This window comes from Paraphaeosphaeria sporulosa, assembly GCF_001642045.1.
Source record: "Paraphaeosphaeria sporulosa strain AP3s5-JAC2a unplaced genomic scaffold CC84scaffold_8, whole genome shotgun sequence".
In the NCBI taxonomy this organism is placed as follows: Eukaryota; Fungi; Ascomycota; class Dothideomycetes; order Pleosporales; family Didymosphaeriaceae; genus Paraphaeosphaeria; species Paraphaeosphaeria sporulosa.
The window spans coordinates 1234719-1251545 of NW_017253367.1; the positions used below are offsets into that span (position 1 = coordinate 1234719).

The following is a 16827-nucleotide window of genomic DNA, read 5'->3' on the forward strand; positions in this document are numbered from 1 at the left end:
CCATTCTGGACTGCTCTCCCGCTGACACCCAGTCCGCGGCCATTCCACCAGTCTACCTTCTTCCGTGTAGACGCTTTTGGTGTTGGACCGTTATCATTCGGAGCCTGGAGCCCCTCGTTGCCCGCTTCTAGCGCCAGCCTTGCTTGGCCCTCGACACTGACATCAGTGTCCTCTTTCTCATTCTCCCACCCACATACGTTTGTGTCCTGCTCACCATGTCGTCGCGCATGAACCAGTGGTTCGTCCCCGGTGAGGGCATCGCTCGCGAAGTCATCACCGCCGACATCCAGCGTTACCTCGGCCCCGACGCCCTCGTCAGGCCCGGCACAGGCACTGGCGAATATGAGGTGCGCCCCTCCATTCACGTGCCGCCTTTGCGAGTCCACAGTACTGACAGGCTAAGCAGGGTCGCTCAGGATATTGGATCACTGCCTACCGGACTCTCACATCGGTACGTCGCGCGCGAGACGCAAAGACTTTCGACCCCCGGCTGACAGTGGCGACAGCAAATGATCCAGGACTTGCGATCAGACTCGCAGCGTTGGCAGGCTGAGAAAGACCGCGGACGCGGTGGAGGTACTCCTCACATTGGTGATAAAAAGGTGACCAGACACCCTGACGCTTCTGTAGTGGCATATCAGGATTCCACCATCCATGCTTCGCGCCAGTACCACGGCCCTACCACTTCAGATTCCTATGCTGCCCCTTCAAAACCGAGCTACTCCACGCCCACGTATGGAAACAGTGAATCTCCACATTATACTACTACTCCCACGGCTCCGTATGGTTCACATGGCTACCAGGCTCCGCCGCACTCAGCGCATCCCGCGCAGCCTCGGACGGACCCTCAGTCTGCTTACTATGGCCAGCACGCATCCTATGCATCCACACCTGCACCGCAGTCGTACTCATATTCCCAGCCTCCTGTCCAGGATCCGTACGGACGCGCTCCGACACAACAGTACGCGCATGCTACTCCAAGGTATTTTGGTTACTTCGAACCACACTATTCGGATTATCACTAAGCCATGCCAGTGTCGTTGCCGCGCCAGGTTACTACATTGCATCCGATGGCCGACGTAAGTAAAGTTGCTGTGTGGTTCCTGCTCAAGGCTGACCACAGAAACACCAGAATACCCTCTATCTCAACAACCTCAACAACCACAGCCACCACCGGCTGGCCGCCGGAGAGGTTAGTAAGTCCTGGACACATCCATCTTCCGCGGATTGCCATTTCATACCATTGTGCCGGAGGTAGATTTCCCATGGCCGCCAGGTACTCAGTCTGTTCCTCCGCTATTATACTGGTCCGGAGATACCCCTACCATTTTGCGCGACATGAGTCTGGAGTCTGGCTGTCCCCTTTTAATGGCCGCCTTTTCATTCCAAGTGTTTGATTTTCGATTACGTTCCCAAAAATGGCCGGTTAGAGTGGGCTCGTGGTGAAGCTGGCCAAGGAGTTAACTGTTTTAGTCGATCCTGAGATTCTAAACGGGAGCCAGCATATGTCTCTTCCTGTGGAGCCGGAGTTCCGCCAACAACTTTTAATGTACGTTGTCCAGCGAGGTGTGTCAAACTGCCAGGAAAGCCACATAGCAAGGACATGGATTTACAAGGCCACGAACGTCTTTATCCACCCGCAGAAGGAGTCCTACCGGAATGGACGCGATTTTCTTTTTGCCTGGGCTTCTCACCCCTTTCGTTATTTACGTAACCGGAGCGTTTTGATTGCATCACGTCGGATGAGCGTTTCGCATCTACGCATGTATATACCTTGATCTCGTACGATTTACCACGAAGGAGATGTTTTACGACCGGATGGCCATCTGTTGTTTTGCATAGCGGACGGGGGTGGGCAACATGCTCAGCTCGAATCAGACTGCATATCTCCAGTCGCGTATACATGTCCTCCAAGGAAATCTCCACCTCGCATGATTAACCAGTTACGGTCTTCCAGTCTTCCATTTCCCCATTCAGCTGACTGATGCCCAACCTCGAGCCGCCGCAATCTAACAGTCCCAACCACAGATGAAATACTTTTTCTTGTTGGGAGTACGTACCACAGGATATTCCACTTCTCCCACGTTCTGCCAATACACCCCACGCTTTCATTTACTCGCATCAGTCATCAGGTCGCAATATCAGCAGATGATTCTTGTTTTGAAGCCAATACCACCAACACCCGCTTACGTGCCCGGCGCAAAATCTGCACCCGTATCTATTTCCCAGTGCGCCGGACCCTGCACGATGAAGCAGCACCGCAGCGTACCAAAGCACCAATCTACTTACTCTGCGGGTAGACAGCCCATCCACACAGCGTTGCTGCGCGCTTCACTGGTCAGATTCTCTCGAGCGACCAATGCGCGCGAGGATGACGCGCATGAGCTGCAATGCGAGCGCGACATCGAATGCATGGGTGGACAGGAAGATCCTCAGGTGCAATATGTATGCATTGCAAGCGTCACTTACATGTAGCCTCACGTATACTCAGAAGAAACTCTCGGGCATGCCTAGATTCAGGTACTCGCACCGAGCAGTCATTTACGTATATACGTCGTAAATTGCGGCGCGGTACCGACAAATAAGTACTCCGCACCCCTCCCACATTATGCATGAGCACGCCACCAAGCAAACCTAAGCACGTTCACATGCTAGCGCCCAGCGCCCTGGATCCTCCGGCCCTGGCATGCACATACACGGCCTCGCTTGCTGAGCCTGCTCGCGCGAAAGCCTGCGTGTATGCGTGCTGGCGTAGATGCTTCTCGGAGTAATTTTGGATTCGGGCGTACGTGCAGATCGGCGAGGAGGAGAGGGCAGGGCGGGCCGGTGTCGTGCCGGGCCGCGAGGGCGTCCGGGACGTTGGGCGTGATACGAGCTGTGAAGACGGTGGCAAGAATAGGCAAGTCTGTCCCGAGGTGCGCTGTAGAAGGTGAGGGATGCGAGGTGAGCGCGTGAGTCCCGAGTCTGGTAGACAGATGTGTAGAGTGCCTTGAGATGTTGACACCACAGCATATTTCTCCCCGATCACTCCTTCTTCCCCTTTTGCTCTTTCTCATCCCTGCCCCTCTTCCCATACAACTCCTCCTGCCTCCCTCGATTCGCTTTCCCCTCGATCCGATCCAGCGCGTCCTCAATCAAGCCAATGTGGCCGCGCAGCGTCCCCTCGATTTCGTCCAGCCGGGCTTCCTGCTCTTCGAGGTTGCGGTCGATGCGCGTGCTGAGGTGGTAAGTGGCGCCGCCGAGGAAGATGGCGTTACAGAGGGTAGAGAAGAGGGTTGGGCGAAGGACGGAGGAGAAGGTGGACATGGTAGGATGCGGTGTGCGTGGGTTGGAGACAGGTTGAGGGTGTGTATGGCAGGCAGATGTGTTTGTGGGAAGAGTAACTTTTGTATAACGTGGAAGCGAAAAGGTGTAGCTTGTGCTGGACATGTACCTTGGGTCTACTTTCTTCTACGACATAGGCTAGGACGTTCAAATCGATGACGACACGGAGTGGACAATATGGAGAAGTGTAGTTTTCAAAATACACCTCGTTCCATGAATCACTAGTATGATTTGGATGTCGGGACTTCAGAGGTGGTTGGTCGTGCGTTTCGCGTCGAAACCGATCTCCAAGTGCCTAGACGGGTAAAGTGCAATCGGGGTGAATGACGCGCAGCACGGGACCGCGGGAACACGCGCCACGCGCCGACCCACCGCAAACACATCCTCAGCCCAGCATACCTGCACGCGTCCACGAAACCCGAACATGCCGTAGAACGACCCCGCGATGTCTTCCCCCGCGCCGGCCTTCGCCTCCTCGCCCTCCCTCTCCATCATCTCGCCCCGCCGCATCCCAAAATCCCGCTTCACATTCAAGCAGCTGCAGCAGCTGAAATCCTACTCAACGCAGACGCCCCTCCGTGTAATCGCCCACGTAGACCTCGACGCCTTCTACGCGCAATGCGAGACCGTGCGCCTGGGCCTCGACCCCTCCAAGCCCCTCGCCGTCCAGCAGTGGCAGGGCCTCATCGCGATAAACTACCCCGCGCGGGCGTTCGGGCTTAACAGACACGTCACGAGCACCGAGGCACTGAAGTTGTGTCCCGAGCTAATAATGCAGCACGTGGCAACGTGGAAGGAGGGCGAGGAGAGCTGGACGTACAGTCCCGATGCGTTCAAGGAGATTGCGACGCGAAAGGTCAGTCTGGATCCGTATCGCCAGGAGAGTAGGAAGATTCTCGCGTGTATTAAGACGGTGTTGCCAAAAGACTTGCAGCGGGTCGAGAAGGCGAGCATAGATGAGGTGTTCATGGATCTGAGCGCGCATGTGCATTCCGTGCTGCTGGAGCGGTTTCCTGAGCTAAGAGGCCCCCCGCCGTACGATGACCCCAGCGAGTATCTGCCCAAGGTGCCGACGACGGTGCTGGACTGGAAGGCGGATGCGCTCGTGGAGACCGGTGAGGAGAACGGCGAGGAATGCGATCCGGACTGGGACGATGTGGTTATGATGGTTGCATCGGAGGTCGTGCGGGATGTACGGCAGGCGGTGTTTGATACTCTTGGATATACATGCTCGGGGGGAGTGGCGAAGAACAAGATGCTGTCGAAGCTGGGGTCGGGATATAAGAAGCCGAATCAGCAGACTGTAATCAGGAATCGCGCTATTGGCCACTTTCTGGGCGAGATGAAGTTCACGAAGATACGTATGCTGGGCGGGAAGCTGGGCGACGAGGTAGTCGCCATGTTCGGCACGGATAAGGTCAAGGAGTTGTTGGGGCAGCCGCTCGATCAGTTGAAGCGGCTGGGCGACGACACTGGGTCCTGGCTGTACAACACCATCCGCGGCGAAGATCACAGCGAAGTCAATCCCCGTACGCAGATCAAGAGCATGTTGTCTGCGAAGTCGTTCCGGCCTGCAATCAACTCCTTCGAGCAGGGCGTCCGGTGGTTGCGCATCTTTGTCGCAGATATCTTCTCGCGTTGTGTCGAAGAGGGTGTGCTGGAGAACAAGAGGAGGCCACGCACTATCAATTTGCATCATCGACAGGGCTCACAGACGAGGAGTAGGTCGAGTGCTATTCCGCAGGGCAAGCCGCTGAGCGAGATTATGCTGCTTGACCTGGCAAAGAATTTGCTGGCGCAGGTGGTAGTCGATGGACGGGCATGGCCGTGTGCAAACCTCTCTCTCAGCGTCAGCGGATTTGAAGATGGCGTGACGAATAACAAGGGCATCGGTGGCTTCCTCGTGAGGGGTGACGAGGCGAAGGCGATGATGTCGAGCGGGAGATCAACAATGAGCGGTGGAGAACCGCTGGCGAAACGAAGAAGAACGAAAGGAAACATAAAGAACTTCTTCGGTCCACCCAGTGACAAGAAACGGGATTTTGATGCAGCAAGGACAGTGTTGATGGCACGTCAGAAATCGATGCGAGAAGAAGATACAGACGATGTTGAAGAAGATGACGCTGATGAATTTGGTGCGCCGCCACTTGAAGAGTCGGAAGAGCAACCGACGACTCCAATACCGGAACGCGAATTGTATATATCCAGTACGCCTCCCTCTGCGCAACCGCAGACACACGACGATCCAAAGTCGCACTTGCCAAAACAGAGTAAACCCGATCCACCTCGGCCACCTAAACATTATCAAGAATCACTAGACACATTTTTCTGCAGCAAATGTAATATGCGTCTGCCTGTGAGCGAAAAGGCGGAACACGACGACTATCATTTCGCGATGGAGCTATCGAAGGAAATGAGGGCGGAGGAGCGTACTGTACCGAATATGATGGCTGCTGCGAGGCATACGCCGACCTCGAAACCATCTAGAGGCAGAGGGGGACCGCCTGGTGGGAGGAACGTTGAGAAAGGACAGGCCAAGCTCGCATTCGGACGGCCGACTTGAGCTGTGTAGACTTCTTAGGTAGTAATGCCTCCTTTTGGATGTCTCTCCTCACAATACCAGCATCTGGGCGGCCTGCTCCTCTTTCTATGCTTCTTCCCTCGCTTCACTTTGACCACTTTCTGCTTCGCCGTCTGTACCTTGCTTCTATATCCTAACTCTATGGCAGGAAGATCGATCACGTCATGCTTGACCAGTTGGTCCTGCCTCGCTTCCTCTTCCTTTCGTAGCTCTTCTTTCCATTGAATCCTGACATACTGCATATCGACGTGCAGCACTGGACTCACACAGCACAGCTCCCCATACCTTTTGCGTAGCGTTGTCCATCTGGCCTGCCGGTCGTTCCTCGCAAAGTAGCTTGTCGGAGGTTCATCGTTCTCGGGAAGCAGGTAGCACACATGCAGAATACTTTGCCTCAACTCTTTCGGCAAGCCGAAAAGAGATGCGCTGGGGTATTCTCGGTTTTGGAATCGATACGCCGCGTTCTTGCGCACCCACGGGTGGACGTGACTCGCACCCGTCTGCTTCCGGAGAGCTTTACGTACAGGGCTGCGAAGAGTGCGGCGTTCTTTTGGTTGATTCTCGATATTCAGCTCCTTGCGCTTCTGGACACACCTTTTTTATTTCTTGTAGTTGTTGCCGCGACCAGGGTCAGCTGCGGTGGGGGCAGCTGTTGGCTTTGGTGTACGCCTTTTTCGGCCGCGAGCCATTGTGAGCGCGTGTGTCTGGGAACAGAGAAAATTGAGTGCTGAGGTGTGAGTAAAAACATTGGTGCATTGAGAGTAGAAGCCGCGACTGTTTACTGTTGGCTAGGGTGACTTCCCTAATGGTACCACACCACTCGTTAAGTTATTCAACAGCGGAATCGAATCACGTCATAATCGAAGCATTCAATTTTAGGTAACAGCTATGGGGTTTCTCTTTCATGGGGAGATGTCCGCTTTCCAGAGGTATAGCTTGCGGTCCTCAAAGCTTGTAGACACAATGATGCGCCTGCCATCCGCACCTACGGATTGACAGTCGCTCGCATAAAGTAAGGTGCCTGCGTTCTTCTCGAACTTTGCCTTGACATTGAAGCGCCATTCCCCTCCAGTCTTGGTAAGATTGACTATGCGAGCGCCTGCCTGCATACAACTTACGATGAGACCATAACTCTGTTCAATCTCGCTCAAGCCTGAGTTGCTTTCGCGAAGTTGTGTCGCAAGTTTGATCCGAAAGACGCCGCCCTCAAGATATTCCTCTGCAAGCACTTCTCGCCGTCCAATACTAGGAATATATAAAAGCCTGATATGGTCATCGTAGCTTCCCGTAACGACTAGATGGCCAGTAGAACTGCTTAAAATCGGCATCAATGCAGTAACCCCGGCCTGGTGTATTTTTCGGTCTACCCATGGTATAGCCGGCAGTGAGTTCGTTTCGCTATCCACAAGTCCCAGATCAAGAATATGATCAGCTTCAACCGGAGTAAATCGCAGCGTAGCGTCGTCTCCCCCGCTTAGGAGCCCGAGCCCCGTCTCAGATACATCTTTTGAAACTAAAAATGAACAATGCCAGGCCTGGAAATCGTGCTGCATCAGCTTGACAGAGGCGATAGGATTCACACTTGGATCGCGCACTTTTCCAAGGCATACTTGTCCGCTTGACAGTGTCATCGCGACGAGATCGTGGCGGCGCCAATCCAACGACGTGATAAGTATGTCTGCAGAAAAGTACTGGACAGTGTACGTGTGCCAGATCTTTGGGTGAGGAAAGGTAGCATCATCTTGTTCGCTGGGAACCAGCCGGTAAAGAGCGACTGAGCCAGTGGAAGAGGCCACGGCAAACGACCCTGGATTTTCTTTGCCATTTCGAATCTCTTCAATGGGTGCAAAGTGGAGGTCGTAGACGCCAAATGGCGTTTGTAATGATTGAATAATGGTGCTGTGTTTCGTTAGCGCTCAAAAATGGTGAGAGTAACGACTATGATACTTGTAATTTTCAAGTTCAAGATTCGTTCTCAAAAAATAGACGGGGCTATAAACCTCTCGCACTGGAGTGATCCTAATCGCACTATGTCCGGAGACTTACATTCTGTCGTCTTTGACTTGTATAAGGTTCAGGCTACCAACCCTTTGCTGGCTGACTGGCTCCTCTTTTTCAGGAGGCCCATCCTCTAGTAGCGTGTATGTACCGACTACCGCATACTGGTCGTTGTGTGGCCAGAATTTGATGACATCCGGGCGTCGATCGAGCGTGATTTCGGTGAAAAGCTCGATCTCTGCCATGAGTTGTGAGCACCAAGAAGAGACACAGATTATATTTATCACAGGATCGCAGGGTGTCCAAGATATTCCAGTACGAGGCTGTAAATTGATGCAAAATCACTCTGGAGCTCTCAGACGTCAAGGACTGTGTGGGAAGAAAGCTCGAACTGGTTAGTGCTTCGGCAGATCTTTCCGTGCGTACCAACACTTGAGCTCACGCAATTCCACACATTGACTATAACACGTGCGTATCGCTCAGCGTGGGTGATATCGAGTTGGTATTGATTGTCCAGTGAAGAGTAAGCATGCCGCCACACGACGTGCACTGCCGTGTTGATGCCTTACGCGATGCTACATCGCCTCGTTGCTGCCTACGCTAAGCATCGCCACTACCTCATTTGGCGGACAGCGCTCGTACCACATGTCTATAAAGAAGTCGCGTGAGAGCGCGTTTCTCTCGCGTTCCTTCTCAAAGCAGTGACGCGTCTCCATGTTCTCTTTAACCAAGACTTGGCCACCGTGCCCTCCCACATACACAATCTCCCACTTCTGCACCAACTTCACCATGGCCGAAGCCACCACGCCGGAAGTTCGTGCCTCGAAGCGCAAGAGGGCCCAGGTCAACTACTACGAGGAGCCTGCCAGCGACGATGAGGTGCCCGATATTCCCGACGTGGATGAAGAGCAGGAGGAGGAGGCCAACGTCAAGAAATCATCTCGAGCAAAGGTTCGTGCATTGCATCTCCTGCAGTCATTCGTACGTTCAACGACGCCCGTGTATGCTCACACCTCTCAGAAGCGCAAGATCACATCCTCCAAGCCTCTCCCGAAGAAGAAGATCTTCCCTTTCCTCAGACTGCCCGCCGAAATCAGGAACGAGATCTACTCCTATTGTCTTCACGACCCAGCTGGCATCTACCTCTTCTCCACCACCCAAAAGTTCCGCCGCACCGTATGCAGGGGTAGCGAGCGGTCCTTCCTTGGTCCGGCCGCAGATCCACCTTTGCCACGAAGTTCCATGCAACTAGACGATGGCAATTTCTCAGACGACGAAAAAGCCAGAACCTTTCACCGTGACCCGCCATGCGACTCCTTCCGCCCATTCGCCCCCGCTCTCCTCGCCGTCTGCAAGCAGATAAACATAGAAGCCCGGCCTATCCTCTACGCCCATCAATTCTTCGTGGAAGACACGCTCGCCCTGCACTCCTTCCTTGTCGACCTTGGTCCCCGTGCAGCAGGCTACCTGAAGAACATCACGCTCGGCGAATGGGGGTTCGGCCGCGGCGTGCACAAAGCCTACAACCACGCGTGCTTCACTGCGCTCTCCGCCGCCACGAACCTCGAGCGCTTCACTTTCCACGGCATCCTCAGCTGGAGCCAGGCCCCCAAGGCGGGAGCGACCATCTTCTACCGCGATGCCTTTCCGTGGCTTGAGGCTGTCGGTGCAGCAAAGGGGAAGACGGACGCGGCGCTGGATATCATCGATATCATGGTGCCGGACTCGGGCACGATTCACTCTTTCTACTGGGGGAGGCGTCGGAGGTGGGGAAACCGGGCAAGGCCATTCTTCAAGGAGTACGATCAGATTGAGGGGTTTCGCAAGGAGCTGAGCAAGTTGCTGAACGCGAGAATGGAGAGGATTAGAGGTTGAGCGAGTGGATGACAGAGTCAACTAGCACGGATTCGATTCGCCAGATTGAGAAGAGAGTGAACATGCCTCCGTTCAGAGGGACGCAATGATTCATCTTTGAGACGGAGAGGACTTATTCGGCTGCAGCATTATCACGGACATTCAAAGGCCTGCACGAACACGGCCGGCAATACGACGACATGACATTACGACGAGCATGGTGTGGAGAGTATCTTCATGGGGAACATTATAGCGTTTCAACGGAACATGTTGTTATGAATACATTATCAAATATTTGCACAAAGCCTGAGTTCCTTGAACATGCAGTGAATATGCGCACAGGGTATCAAGGATATCTATTAGGTATTGTTTACACATCCTCCATGCATGCAAAGTCATTCCGTCATATCGGCGCCACATACGCTCTCGTCGCGCAAGACAACCTATCACCTTACCACCAACCTCGCAAGCAACCTCCGCAACCCCTCGGCCCCTTCCCTCGCCTCCTCACCAACCTTCGCCTCAATTTCCGCAATCAAACCCTCGGCCTTCCCCCTCAGCCCATCGATCACACCCTTGCTATACTCAAAGCTGCCCTTCTGCTCCAAATACCGCACCGCATACCGCTTCACCTCGTCATCTTCCGTCTTTTGTTTCAAGATGTTGTAGATGACGCGGTTGGACGGGTCAGCGTGGATGGCGTGGATGACGGGGAAGCTGAATTTCCCCTCAGTCAGGTCCTCGCACATGCCCTTTAGACTCTGATATTCCGAGGTGGTGCTCAGATTGAGGTGGTCGTCCAGGATCTGGAACAAGAGCCCGATCGTGCTGACCAGGGGCGCGCAGTCGATTTCTGTCGTGAGCGTGGACTCGGCTTGCATGAGTTTGATGGCGAGGCGGAATAGGCCGCCGGTCTTGTTGTCGACCATTTCGAGATACGCGGGCTCCGAGGGGCACGTTAGCGAGTCGCGCCAGTGGAGCTCCATGCCCTGCCCGCGGTGGAGGTTGAGGAGTTCTTGCGAGTAGATCTGGATGAGGTGCGGGTTTTGGAGCGCGAGGAGGTCGGAGAGGGCGAGGAAGTAGACATAGTTCGCGCTGTTTATGGTTTGCGCGACGCCGAAGATGGAGTTTGCAACCGGGATGCCGCGGCGGAGGACGGAGGAGTCTTCGACGTCGTCGACGCTGGGCGTGTGTTAGCATGGCCTATTGGAAAGAAGGGCGGGGAGTGGGCGGGAAACGTACAGTAGCGACGCCGTGTGCAGCATGCCCACCACGCGCGTGATCACTTCTAGGCGCTCTGCAGGCACTTTCAGCCACTTGTTGAACGCGGCGATGCACTGGCTGCGAATGTCCTTGCCGGGGTGTCCGACAAGGTAGTCGTACGGGCCCAACAGTATCCGCTCGTTCTCCTCTGACCAACCTCTGCGCGGCCCGTAGATCAGGTCGTGGCCGATGTCTCTGGACGGTTCGAGCGGCGGTTGCGGCGGCGCAAGCGGGTGGGGGGCCTGCTGCGCCGCAGGCTTCTCGTCCTCCCCGCCCATGGTATTGTGTGTATCTACAGGTCGCGCCGGAAGCTGGTGTTGGTCTTGATTTGGGGTCTGGTTCTCGTGGAGCAGTTTGCTCTTTTTGCTCTGGCTGATCCAGTCGATCTCAGAAAGCGGACGCAGGACAGAGCTGCGGTGCTTGACGCCGTTGGCGATGCCGTGCGAGGATGTGCGCGGGGGAATGGCGTTGGGCGACTGGAAGGGCGACTGGAAGTCTGCGGTCGGAGCCGATGCGTGAGCTGGCCCCGAGGACGGCATGGCGTCCTATATGTGTGGGTCGGCGAGAGCCAGAGTGGTTGCCTGTGTACTTGGGTGCTTGAGATCGTGATCGGGAGAGGCGCGGCGGCGTCGCGGGTCGGCGGGCCTGCGCGTGCAAGGTTCTCCGAAACGACACAAGTAGAAGCTCATCCACTGTCGTTGTAGTGTGAGCATATGATAGAGGGGCTGCGGGGAACCTGGTAGTGTTGGTGTTGGCGGTTGGCGCCGACGGAGGTCGAGTTTCTACACGATCATGAAAAAGGGTTCCGGCCAGCTCTCGGGCGAGCAGCGACGTCTAAAGTACGCGGTTCCGGCGCGTCCTTCGCAGCCTCCGCTCATGGCGTTCAGTGCCACGATCCCGCAGCATTGGAAACTGGCCCGGCTTGGACACTGCACGAGGTGTTAGCCGCATGAACGTTGGGCGGCGCCACAGCTAGCTGGAGAGGGCATCTAGCTTCGTCCGACTGCGTCTGCACGGCTCCAGCTGTGCGCCGAGCAAGCGCCTCATGGTCTGGGGTACCGATCAATTGAGCATCGGACGTACGAAAGAAGGCGCAAATCTTACACGCATGCAGAAGCCCGACCAAATAAGCGCTTGGATACTCCGCTGTACCCGCTGAGTTGGTTAGCAGCGGCATACACTTTATTGCGCCCAGGTATGACGTAACGACTGCTTTTGTTGATCGCTTCGGCGAGCTGGGCACAAGCATCACATGCGATCCTCTGGCATCAAGTCATGTCAGAGCCCATGTTCTTCCTGTTCACAGTAGACGCATAGTGTACTATCGGTTCAGGGCAGAGTCGTCCATACAATGTACAATACTCAAAATACACACTAGCTCTGGAGCAGCGATGCCTCATACATGGTATCACCAAACAACCCTCTTGTCAGAACACCCAGAACGCCAATCTAAGCCTATCGTAAGCGCTATACATTAGAACAAGCTCCATCCGCCCTTCCTCCGCTCCTCCTTCGGCTCTCGCCGGATCGACCGCTTTTCTCGTGCCTCAAGCTGCCGTAGAGATTCCATCTCCTTTAGCACGGTCTCAAGCAGGTCTTTGCGGCGCACGACATCCAGGTGGCGCCGGATCTTGGGGTCTTCACGGGCGAAGCGGTCGATTTCGGATTGGGAGAGGCCACGGCCAAGGCGAGCGTCGAGTTCGCGGGGAAACTGACGAGACATTAGTATGTGACCCGCAATCTGGTCAGGCGGTGGAGATGGGGGCCTTACGTTGTAGTAGAATTTTGAAAGGAGCTCTGCGTCGAGGAATAGGTCGGCGGTGGTGGTCAGCTTGTCTGCCACAGCGTCGAGGAAGACTTCTGGGCAGTGGTATTTGTTCTTCTTGTTCGCGCACTGTTTTGATTTGACAGCAAGGAGACGCATCTTAAGAACGTCGGTACGGTCACGTAGGAAGACTGCTTCGCGACCTACGTTGTGGTCAATAAGATTCGCATGGAAACAGGGAGAGAGGTTACCTTTAGCGAGAAGAGGGGCGCTGAAGCCTCCAGCACCACCAATGCCATCACCCTCCAGAACGACCTGGCCGTTCCTTACGCGGTCGATGAATGCCATCACATCTCTGACCTTCTTTCGCCCGCCAGCCTGGTCTTCTAATCGTTTCGCTGCGGCTTCGCACACCTTAAGCTCCTCCTTGAGGACGGCGGTGACATTCTCGCGGCCACGTGCCCATTCGTTATCTTCTAGCTCTATGCGGTACTTGTATGGCTTGATACATATCTCCAGCTCATCTGCAATGTCGTATGACAGGTCCTTCAAGATCGAAGTCGAAGCTTCGGTGATAGCTTGCCTGGCGAAAGGATGGGCAGCGAATCGCGAGTTAGCCACGAGGCGGTCAATGTGGGCTTGGATGGCGTTAGCAACGACGCTCGTTGCAAGTCGTCCAACACCAAGCTTTGTCAGTGCGGCGCTGGAGCTATCGAGCTTGATTTGCCAAATTTGGTGTTCGCCTTCCGGGTCGGCTTTTGGGAGGCTGCTGAGCGGGTCGGTTTCTGGTAAAGGTGGGCTGAGGTCTTCGAATGGCCTGTTCCAGTAACGCTGGGCGAGCAGGTTCAAGACTTGTTGGTCGAGTTCGTGCTTGAGGAGCTCGCGCACTTGTGGGCGTCCAAAAGCATCAGAAAAGCCCCGGAATGAGTGCTTGAAACCGTCTAGGGACTCTGCCAAGTACGATTCAGCGCTCAAAGGTCGCTCGTTATACTGAACTTTGTATTCGTATGTGGCTTCCGCTAGTTCCCGTTGGATCGCCTCGCTTGTCGTCTTCAGACTGGCAGCCATGGTCTGCTCGAGGACATACATGAGTTTTTTCTTGAGGTTGGATGTGCCAACGGCAAGTTGCGAGTCTGACGAGAATTCCGCATGCGAGCCGAAATAAGCGTTCTCATTTTTGGCAATAGCATTCGTAATGTTGCCATTACCACGGCTGAAGAGTTTCGAACCGGAAGCGTTGGATGGAACGCGGCAGACAACGCCAACGTACCCTAGACGCAGGGCATATTTCCTGTCACTGAGTAAGCTTGCTCCTCGCTCGGCGTCAACAAGGTCCATCTTCGTGATGACCCCAATCGTTCGCTCGCCCCTGGGGTCGACCTTTCGGGAGGCGCGCAGGGCGGTGCTGTTCGCTAAATCGACGTCGGCAGCTGAGATAGCCAGGATTACATTCGGTGGCTTGATGTATTTCTCACACAGCTGCGCGATCTTTTCCTTGAGCTCAGGAGGCTGGTCTCTTCCAACAACTTGAATATACCCGGGAAGATCAATCAATGATAGATCTGGAACATTGGGAGAGTGAATCCGTAGTTGGATTGGGTCGTCGGAAACGCAGTCTGTCACAGGGACGGCCAAGTTCAGGTCAGTTAGCGTCTTCTGGATCTGGCCAAAATCGGTGACCTTGCTCAAGCCCAGCGCTGGGAACTCTCCGTACTCGGCGCTTGCATCCGGAGTATGGACCAGAGTGAGTTCGATTGGACGACGAGTGACCATGTTGTGGCCCTTGGGTAGAAATTCATGTCCGACAATTGCCTCGAGAACTGAACTCTTGCCCGACGACTGCGACCCAATGACGACGATTGAGGGCAGGGTGAGCGATTCCGACTGTCCGACCGTCTGCAGAAGGCCCCGGATCTCGATCATCTTCTTGGTCAACATCATCATCTGCTCATCTCGAGCAATCTTCTCTTCTTCGGTCCTGTCTTCGTCCTCATCTGCGGGCGCATACGCCGCAGCGGCCCCTACACCTGCTGCAGCCGCTGCAGCGCCGCCCTTCTTGGGCTCTTCAGGCCCCTGCCCTCGACCGTGTCCGCCCTCGTCTCCGCCAGACTCGTCCTTAGCGATGAGTCGCTGCAGCCACTCTGGCGTCTCCACCTTTTGCAAGTCTTCCTTGGTCTTGCCCCAGCCGTCGGAGATGCGTCCAAAGATACCAGAGACGGTGTCCACGCCCTCACCTGCAATCTCAGAGGCCCCATCGTAGGTTTTGTTGAAGATGTTCACGGCCCAGCTCCCTGCCTGTCCTGCCTGGTACTGTATGTAGCTCACTCCTGCAATGACAGCGCCTCCAGCTGCAGCCCCAGCCGTTGCGAATTTGGTAACGAGTTTCGGAATCACCCTCGCAAAACTGATCGACCGGGTGGCAGGCAGGTTGTGCAGTGCGTAGCTTCCTAGAGGCCATGCCCTCCGCTGGGCCAGTCGTGCGCCGGCGCCATTCCGCAGAAGCCCGCCGCTGGGGAGCTTGTTGGTCGTGTAGAAGAGACGATGCAGGCGTGGCGTGTTCGCGGGGGTTCGGCGCGCGATCTGGGCAAGGCGTGCGGAGGTGAGCCTGCCGCTCATGTTGATAGCTTCGGGCCAGTAGCCTGTAGGGTGCGCATAGGTTTGCGGATAGGGGTGTGATAAGGACTCGGTCGTTGTTGGAAGAATGCTGTTCGGCGGCGCGTCACCTCCGTCACAAGCAAGCCAAGTCTAGCGCTAGACAGGGGTTCCGCGTGGGGCTCAGGGTAGCCCTATTTGGGGATCAGGAGACACGAGATAGAATACGTTTGGAGCATGAATCGCAAGAAGACACCAGTAAGTTCATGAGTCTATTTCAAGCATAGCAGCGCTCTCTCGCCAAAGGATGTAGCTACCGAGCCCTCATTCGCGATCATATCCCTCAAAAAGTTGCGCGATCCTTCAACTTCTCTGCTGGCGAACTTGACCAAAACAAACCCCCGTACATTCGCTGCGCTCCAAACCAGGCCATCTCTCTTCTCTCGGATCTGTCTCTGCACACGGCGCTGCTCATGTGGCAATAGTTCCAGCGGTGCCGAATCTCCCCAATCCCTGCCGCCAATGCGAGGCAGAGCCTCGAATTCGACCATGAAGTATTGTGCCAACGATGAGAACGCAGGCCCACGGAGGATGAGCGTGCCAAACACCGAGTAGCCATCCATTCTTTCCGCAAGTTGCATGCCAGTCCGCCCATGCTTATCCAGTATCAGATTGTCCCGCAGTAGCAATCTCTTCTTTCCTGATTTATCGCTAGCCCACACCTCGTTCCTACTCTTGTACTCGTGAATGTCCCAATTCTCTCCGCGCGCTGAACGCCCGCTGGTCACCCAGTCGCAGGCGCAGAGGCTGCTTTTCTCGCCGTCTATGTGATAGATCTGCGACTGTGAGAAGGCCGTCTGCGCGAATGGCTGCACGGGGTCCGGCAGATAGACCAGTGCAGCGCCGGCAGCTAGCGTTACTTCCATGTGCTGCCTGGAAACCAGGCTTGGGTCTGGCGTCTTGAAAATCTTGGTTGAGCCCTGTGTGAGCAGGACCAGCCTCGTCCTGTCCTCGAGACTCACGGATAAGTCAATGGCATCGCCAGCTACTATACCCCCGCCATATGTGAGAAGGAATACTGTATGTACGAGACGCGGGGCATGGCCGTTGCTTTTGTCTTCAGACGGAGGCAGAGGATCAGGTGCCACGAGCTTGAGCGGATATTGGTAAGAGACATCGCGCAGAACGGGCGTGTCGGGCGGTAGTATCGACAGCTTAATGGAGCCATGGCCTGCTTTGGCGGTCGATGCAGCGAAAGGCGAGGAGAAAGACATGGTGGGCTTGTGGACTGAGGTGAAGCATCATCGGGCGCGCGTTATCTAGTCGAGCGGCACAGCATATTCTCTCTATTGTGTTGAGTCTTCAAGAGTGCAAGACCGCTTTCAGTTTGATAACAGCGAGTTTGGATTTAGGCTCACGTGCTCCGTGTGGTGCATGGAAGACGCTAAGG

The 16827-nt window shown here is 55.2% G+C and overlaps 8 protein-coding genes across 8 annotated transcripts; 3 read left to right on the forward strand and 5 right to left on the reverse strand.

Moving 5' to 3' along the window:
- The first annotated feature begins 60 nt into the window (after positions 1–60).
- CC84DRAFT_939102 (uncharacterized protein) lies at positions 61–1351 on the forward strand. Its single transcript, XM_018187928.1, has 5 exons — positions 61–347; positions 404–451; positions 507–982; positions 1036–1079; positions 1133–1351. Exons 1-5 carry the CDS (start codon positions 216–218, stop codon positions 1195–1197), a joined length of 765 nt encoding a protein of 254 aa, XP_018033350.1. The 5' UTR covers positions 61–215; the 3' UTR covers positions 1198–1351.
- A 1591-nt stretch (positions 1352–2942) lies between these two features.
- CC84DRAFT_1166771 (uncharacterized protein) lies at positions 2943–3339 on the reverse strand. Its single transcript, XM_018179045.1, has one exon. It carries the CDS (start codon positions 3304–3306, stop codon positions 3025–3027), a length of 282 nt encoding a protein of 93 aa, XP_018033351.1. The 5' UTR covers positions 3307–3339; the 3' UTR covers positions 2943–3024.
- A 394-nt stretch (positions 3340–3733) lies between these two features.
- CC84DRAFT_1151227 (DNA/RNA polymerase) lies at positions 3734–5887 on the forward strand (the record flags this gene model as incomplete). The annotated part of the gene is made up of 1 exon (XM_018176735.1): positions 3734–5887. The coding sequence occupies exon 1, from the start codon at positions 3770–3772 to the stop codon at positions 5885–5887; it is 2118 nt and encodes a 705-aa protein (XP_018033352.1). The 5' UTR covers positions 3734–3769.
- A 906-nt stretch (positions 5888–6793) lies between these two features.
- CC84DRAFT_1261641 (uncharacterized protein) lies at positions 6794–8420 on the reverse strand. Its single transcript, XM_018185082.1, has 2 exons — positions 7952–8420; positions 6794–7804 (listed from the first exon to the last, which is right to left on the reverse strand). Exons 1-2 carry the CDS (start codon positions 8146–8148, stop codon positions 6808–6810), a joined length of 1194 nt encoding a protein of 397 aa, XP_018033353.1. The 5' UTR covers positions 8149–8420; the 3' UTR covers positions 6794–6807.
- A 155-nt stretch (positions 8421–8575) lies between these two features.
- On the forward strand, positions 8576–10058 carry CC84DRAFT_1166773 (uncharacterized protein). Its single transcript, XM_018179046.1, has 2 exons — positions 8576–8854; positions 8924–10058. Exons 1-2 carry the CDS (start codon positions 8693–8695, stop codon positions 9776–9778), a joined length of 1017 nt encoding a protein of 338 aa, XP_018033354.1. The 5' UTR covers positions 8576–8692; the 3' UTR covers positions 9779–10058.
- A 145-nt stretch (positions 10059–10203) lies between these two features.
- On the reverse strand, positions 10204–11559 carry CC84DRAFT_1098077 (geranylgeranyl pyrophosphate synthetase; the record flags this gene model as incomplete). The annotated part of the gene is made up of 2 exons (XM_018174751.1): positions 10204–10939; positions 11000–11559. 2 exons carry the CDS (start codon positions 11557–11559, stop codon positions 10204–10206), a joined length of 1296 nt encoding a protein of 431 aa, XP_018033355.1.
- A 759-nt stretch (positions 11560–12318) lies between these two features.
- CC84DRAFT_1151239 (uncharacterized protein) lies at positions 12319–15484 on the reverse strand. Its single transcript, XM_018176736.1, has 3 exons — positions 13037–15484; positions 12792–12988; positions 12319–12731 (listed from the first exon to the last, which is right to left on the reverse strand). The coding sequence occupies exons 1-3, from the start codon at positions 15399–15401 to the stop codon at positions 12495–12497; spliced, it is 2799 nt and encodes a 932-aa protein (XP_018033356.1). The 5' UTR covers positions 15402–15484; the 3' UTR covers positions 12319–12494.
- A 159-nt stretch (positions 15485–15643) lies between these two features.
- CC84DRAFT_1151241 (UreD-domain-containing protein) lies at positions 15644–16766 on the reverse strand. The gene has a single exon (XM_018176737.1). It carries the CDS (start codon positions 16649–16651, stop codon positions 15650–15652), a length of 1002 nt encoding a protein of 333 aa, XP_018033357.1. The 5' UTR covers positions 16652–16766; the 3' UTR covers positions 15644–15649.
- Positions 16767–16827: the final 61 nt, after the last annotated feature.

What these genes read in the sequence shown, in the direction of transcription:
- CC84DRAFT_939102 (XM_018187928.1), top strand. Translation starts at nt 216, where the DNA reads ATGTCGTCGCGCATGAACCAGTGGTTCGTCCCCGGTGAGGGCATCGCT. An exon ending in CCTACCGGACTCTCACATCG is followed by an intron (nt 452 to 506) that starts GTACGTCGCGCG and finishes CAGTGGCGACAG; the next exon opens with CAAATGATCCAGGACTTGCG. An exon ending in TACGCGCATGCTACTCCAAG is followed by an intron (nt 983 to 1,035) that starts GTATTTTGGTTA and finishes AAGCCATGCCAG; the next exon opens with TGTCGTTGCCGCGCCAGGTT.
- CC84DRAFT_1166771 (XM_018179045.1), bottom strand. Translation starts at nt 3,306, where the DNA reads ATGTCCACCTTCTCCTCCGTCCTTCGCCCAACCCTCTTCTCTACCCTC.
- CC84DRAFT_1261641 (XM_018185082.1), bottom strand. Translation starts at nt 8,148, where the DNA reads ATGGCAGAGATCGAGCTTTTCACCGAAATCACGCTCGATCGACGCCCG. An exon ending in CAAGTCAAAGACGACAGAAT is followed by an intron (nt 7,805 to 7,951) that starts GTAAGTCTCCGG and finishes AACGAAACACAG; the next exon opens with CACCATTATTCAATCATTAC.
- CC84DRAFT_1166773 (XM_018179046.1), top strand. Translation starts at nt 8,693, where the DNA reads ATGGCCGAAGCCACCACGCCGGAAGTTCGTGCCTCGAAGCGCAAGAGG. An exon ending in AGAAATCATCTCGAGCAAAG is followed by an intron (nt 8,855 to 8,923) that starts GTTCGTGCATTG and finishes CACACCTCTCAG; the next exon opens with AAGCGCAAGATCACATCCTC.
- CC84DRAFT_1151239 (XM_018176736.1), bottom strand. Translation starts at nt 15,401, where the DNA reads ATGAGCGGCAGGCTCACCTCCGCACGCCTTGCCCAGATCGCGCGCCGA. An exon ending in CGCCCCTCTTCTCGCTAAAG is followed by an intron (nt 12,989 to 13,036) that starts GTAACCTCTCTC and finishes ACCACAACGTAG; the next exon opens with GTCGCGAAGCAGTCTTCCTA. An exon ending in TTTCAAAATTCTACTACAAC is followed by an intron (nt 12,732 to 12,791) that starts GTAAGGCCCCCA and finishes ATGTCTCGTCAG; the next exon opens with TTTCCCCGCGAACTCGACGC.
- CC84DRAFT_1151241 (XM_018176737.1), bottom strand. Translation starts at nt 16,651, where the DNA reads ATGTCTTTCTCCTCGCCTTTCGCTGCATCGACCGCCAAAGCAGGCCAT.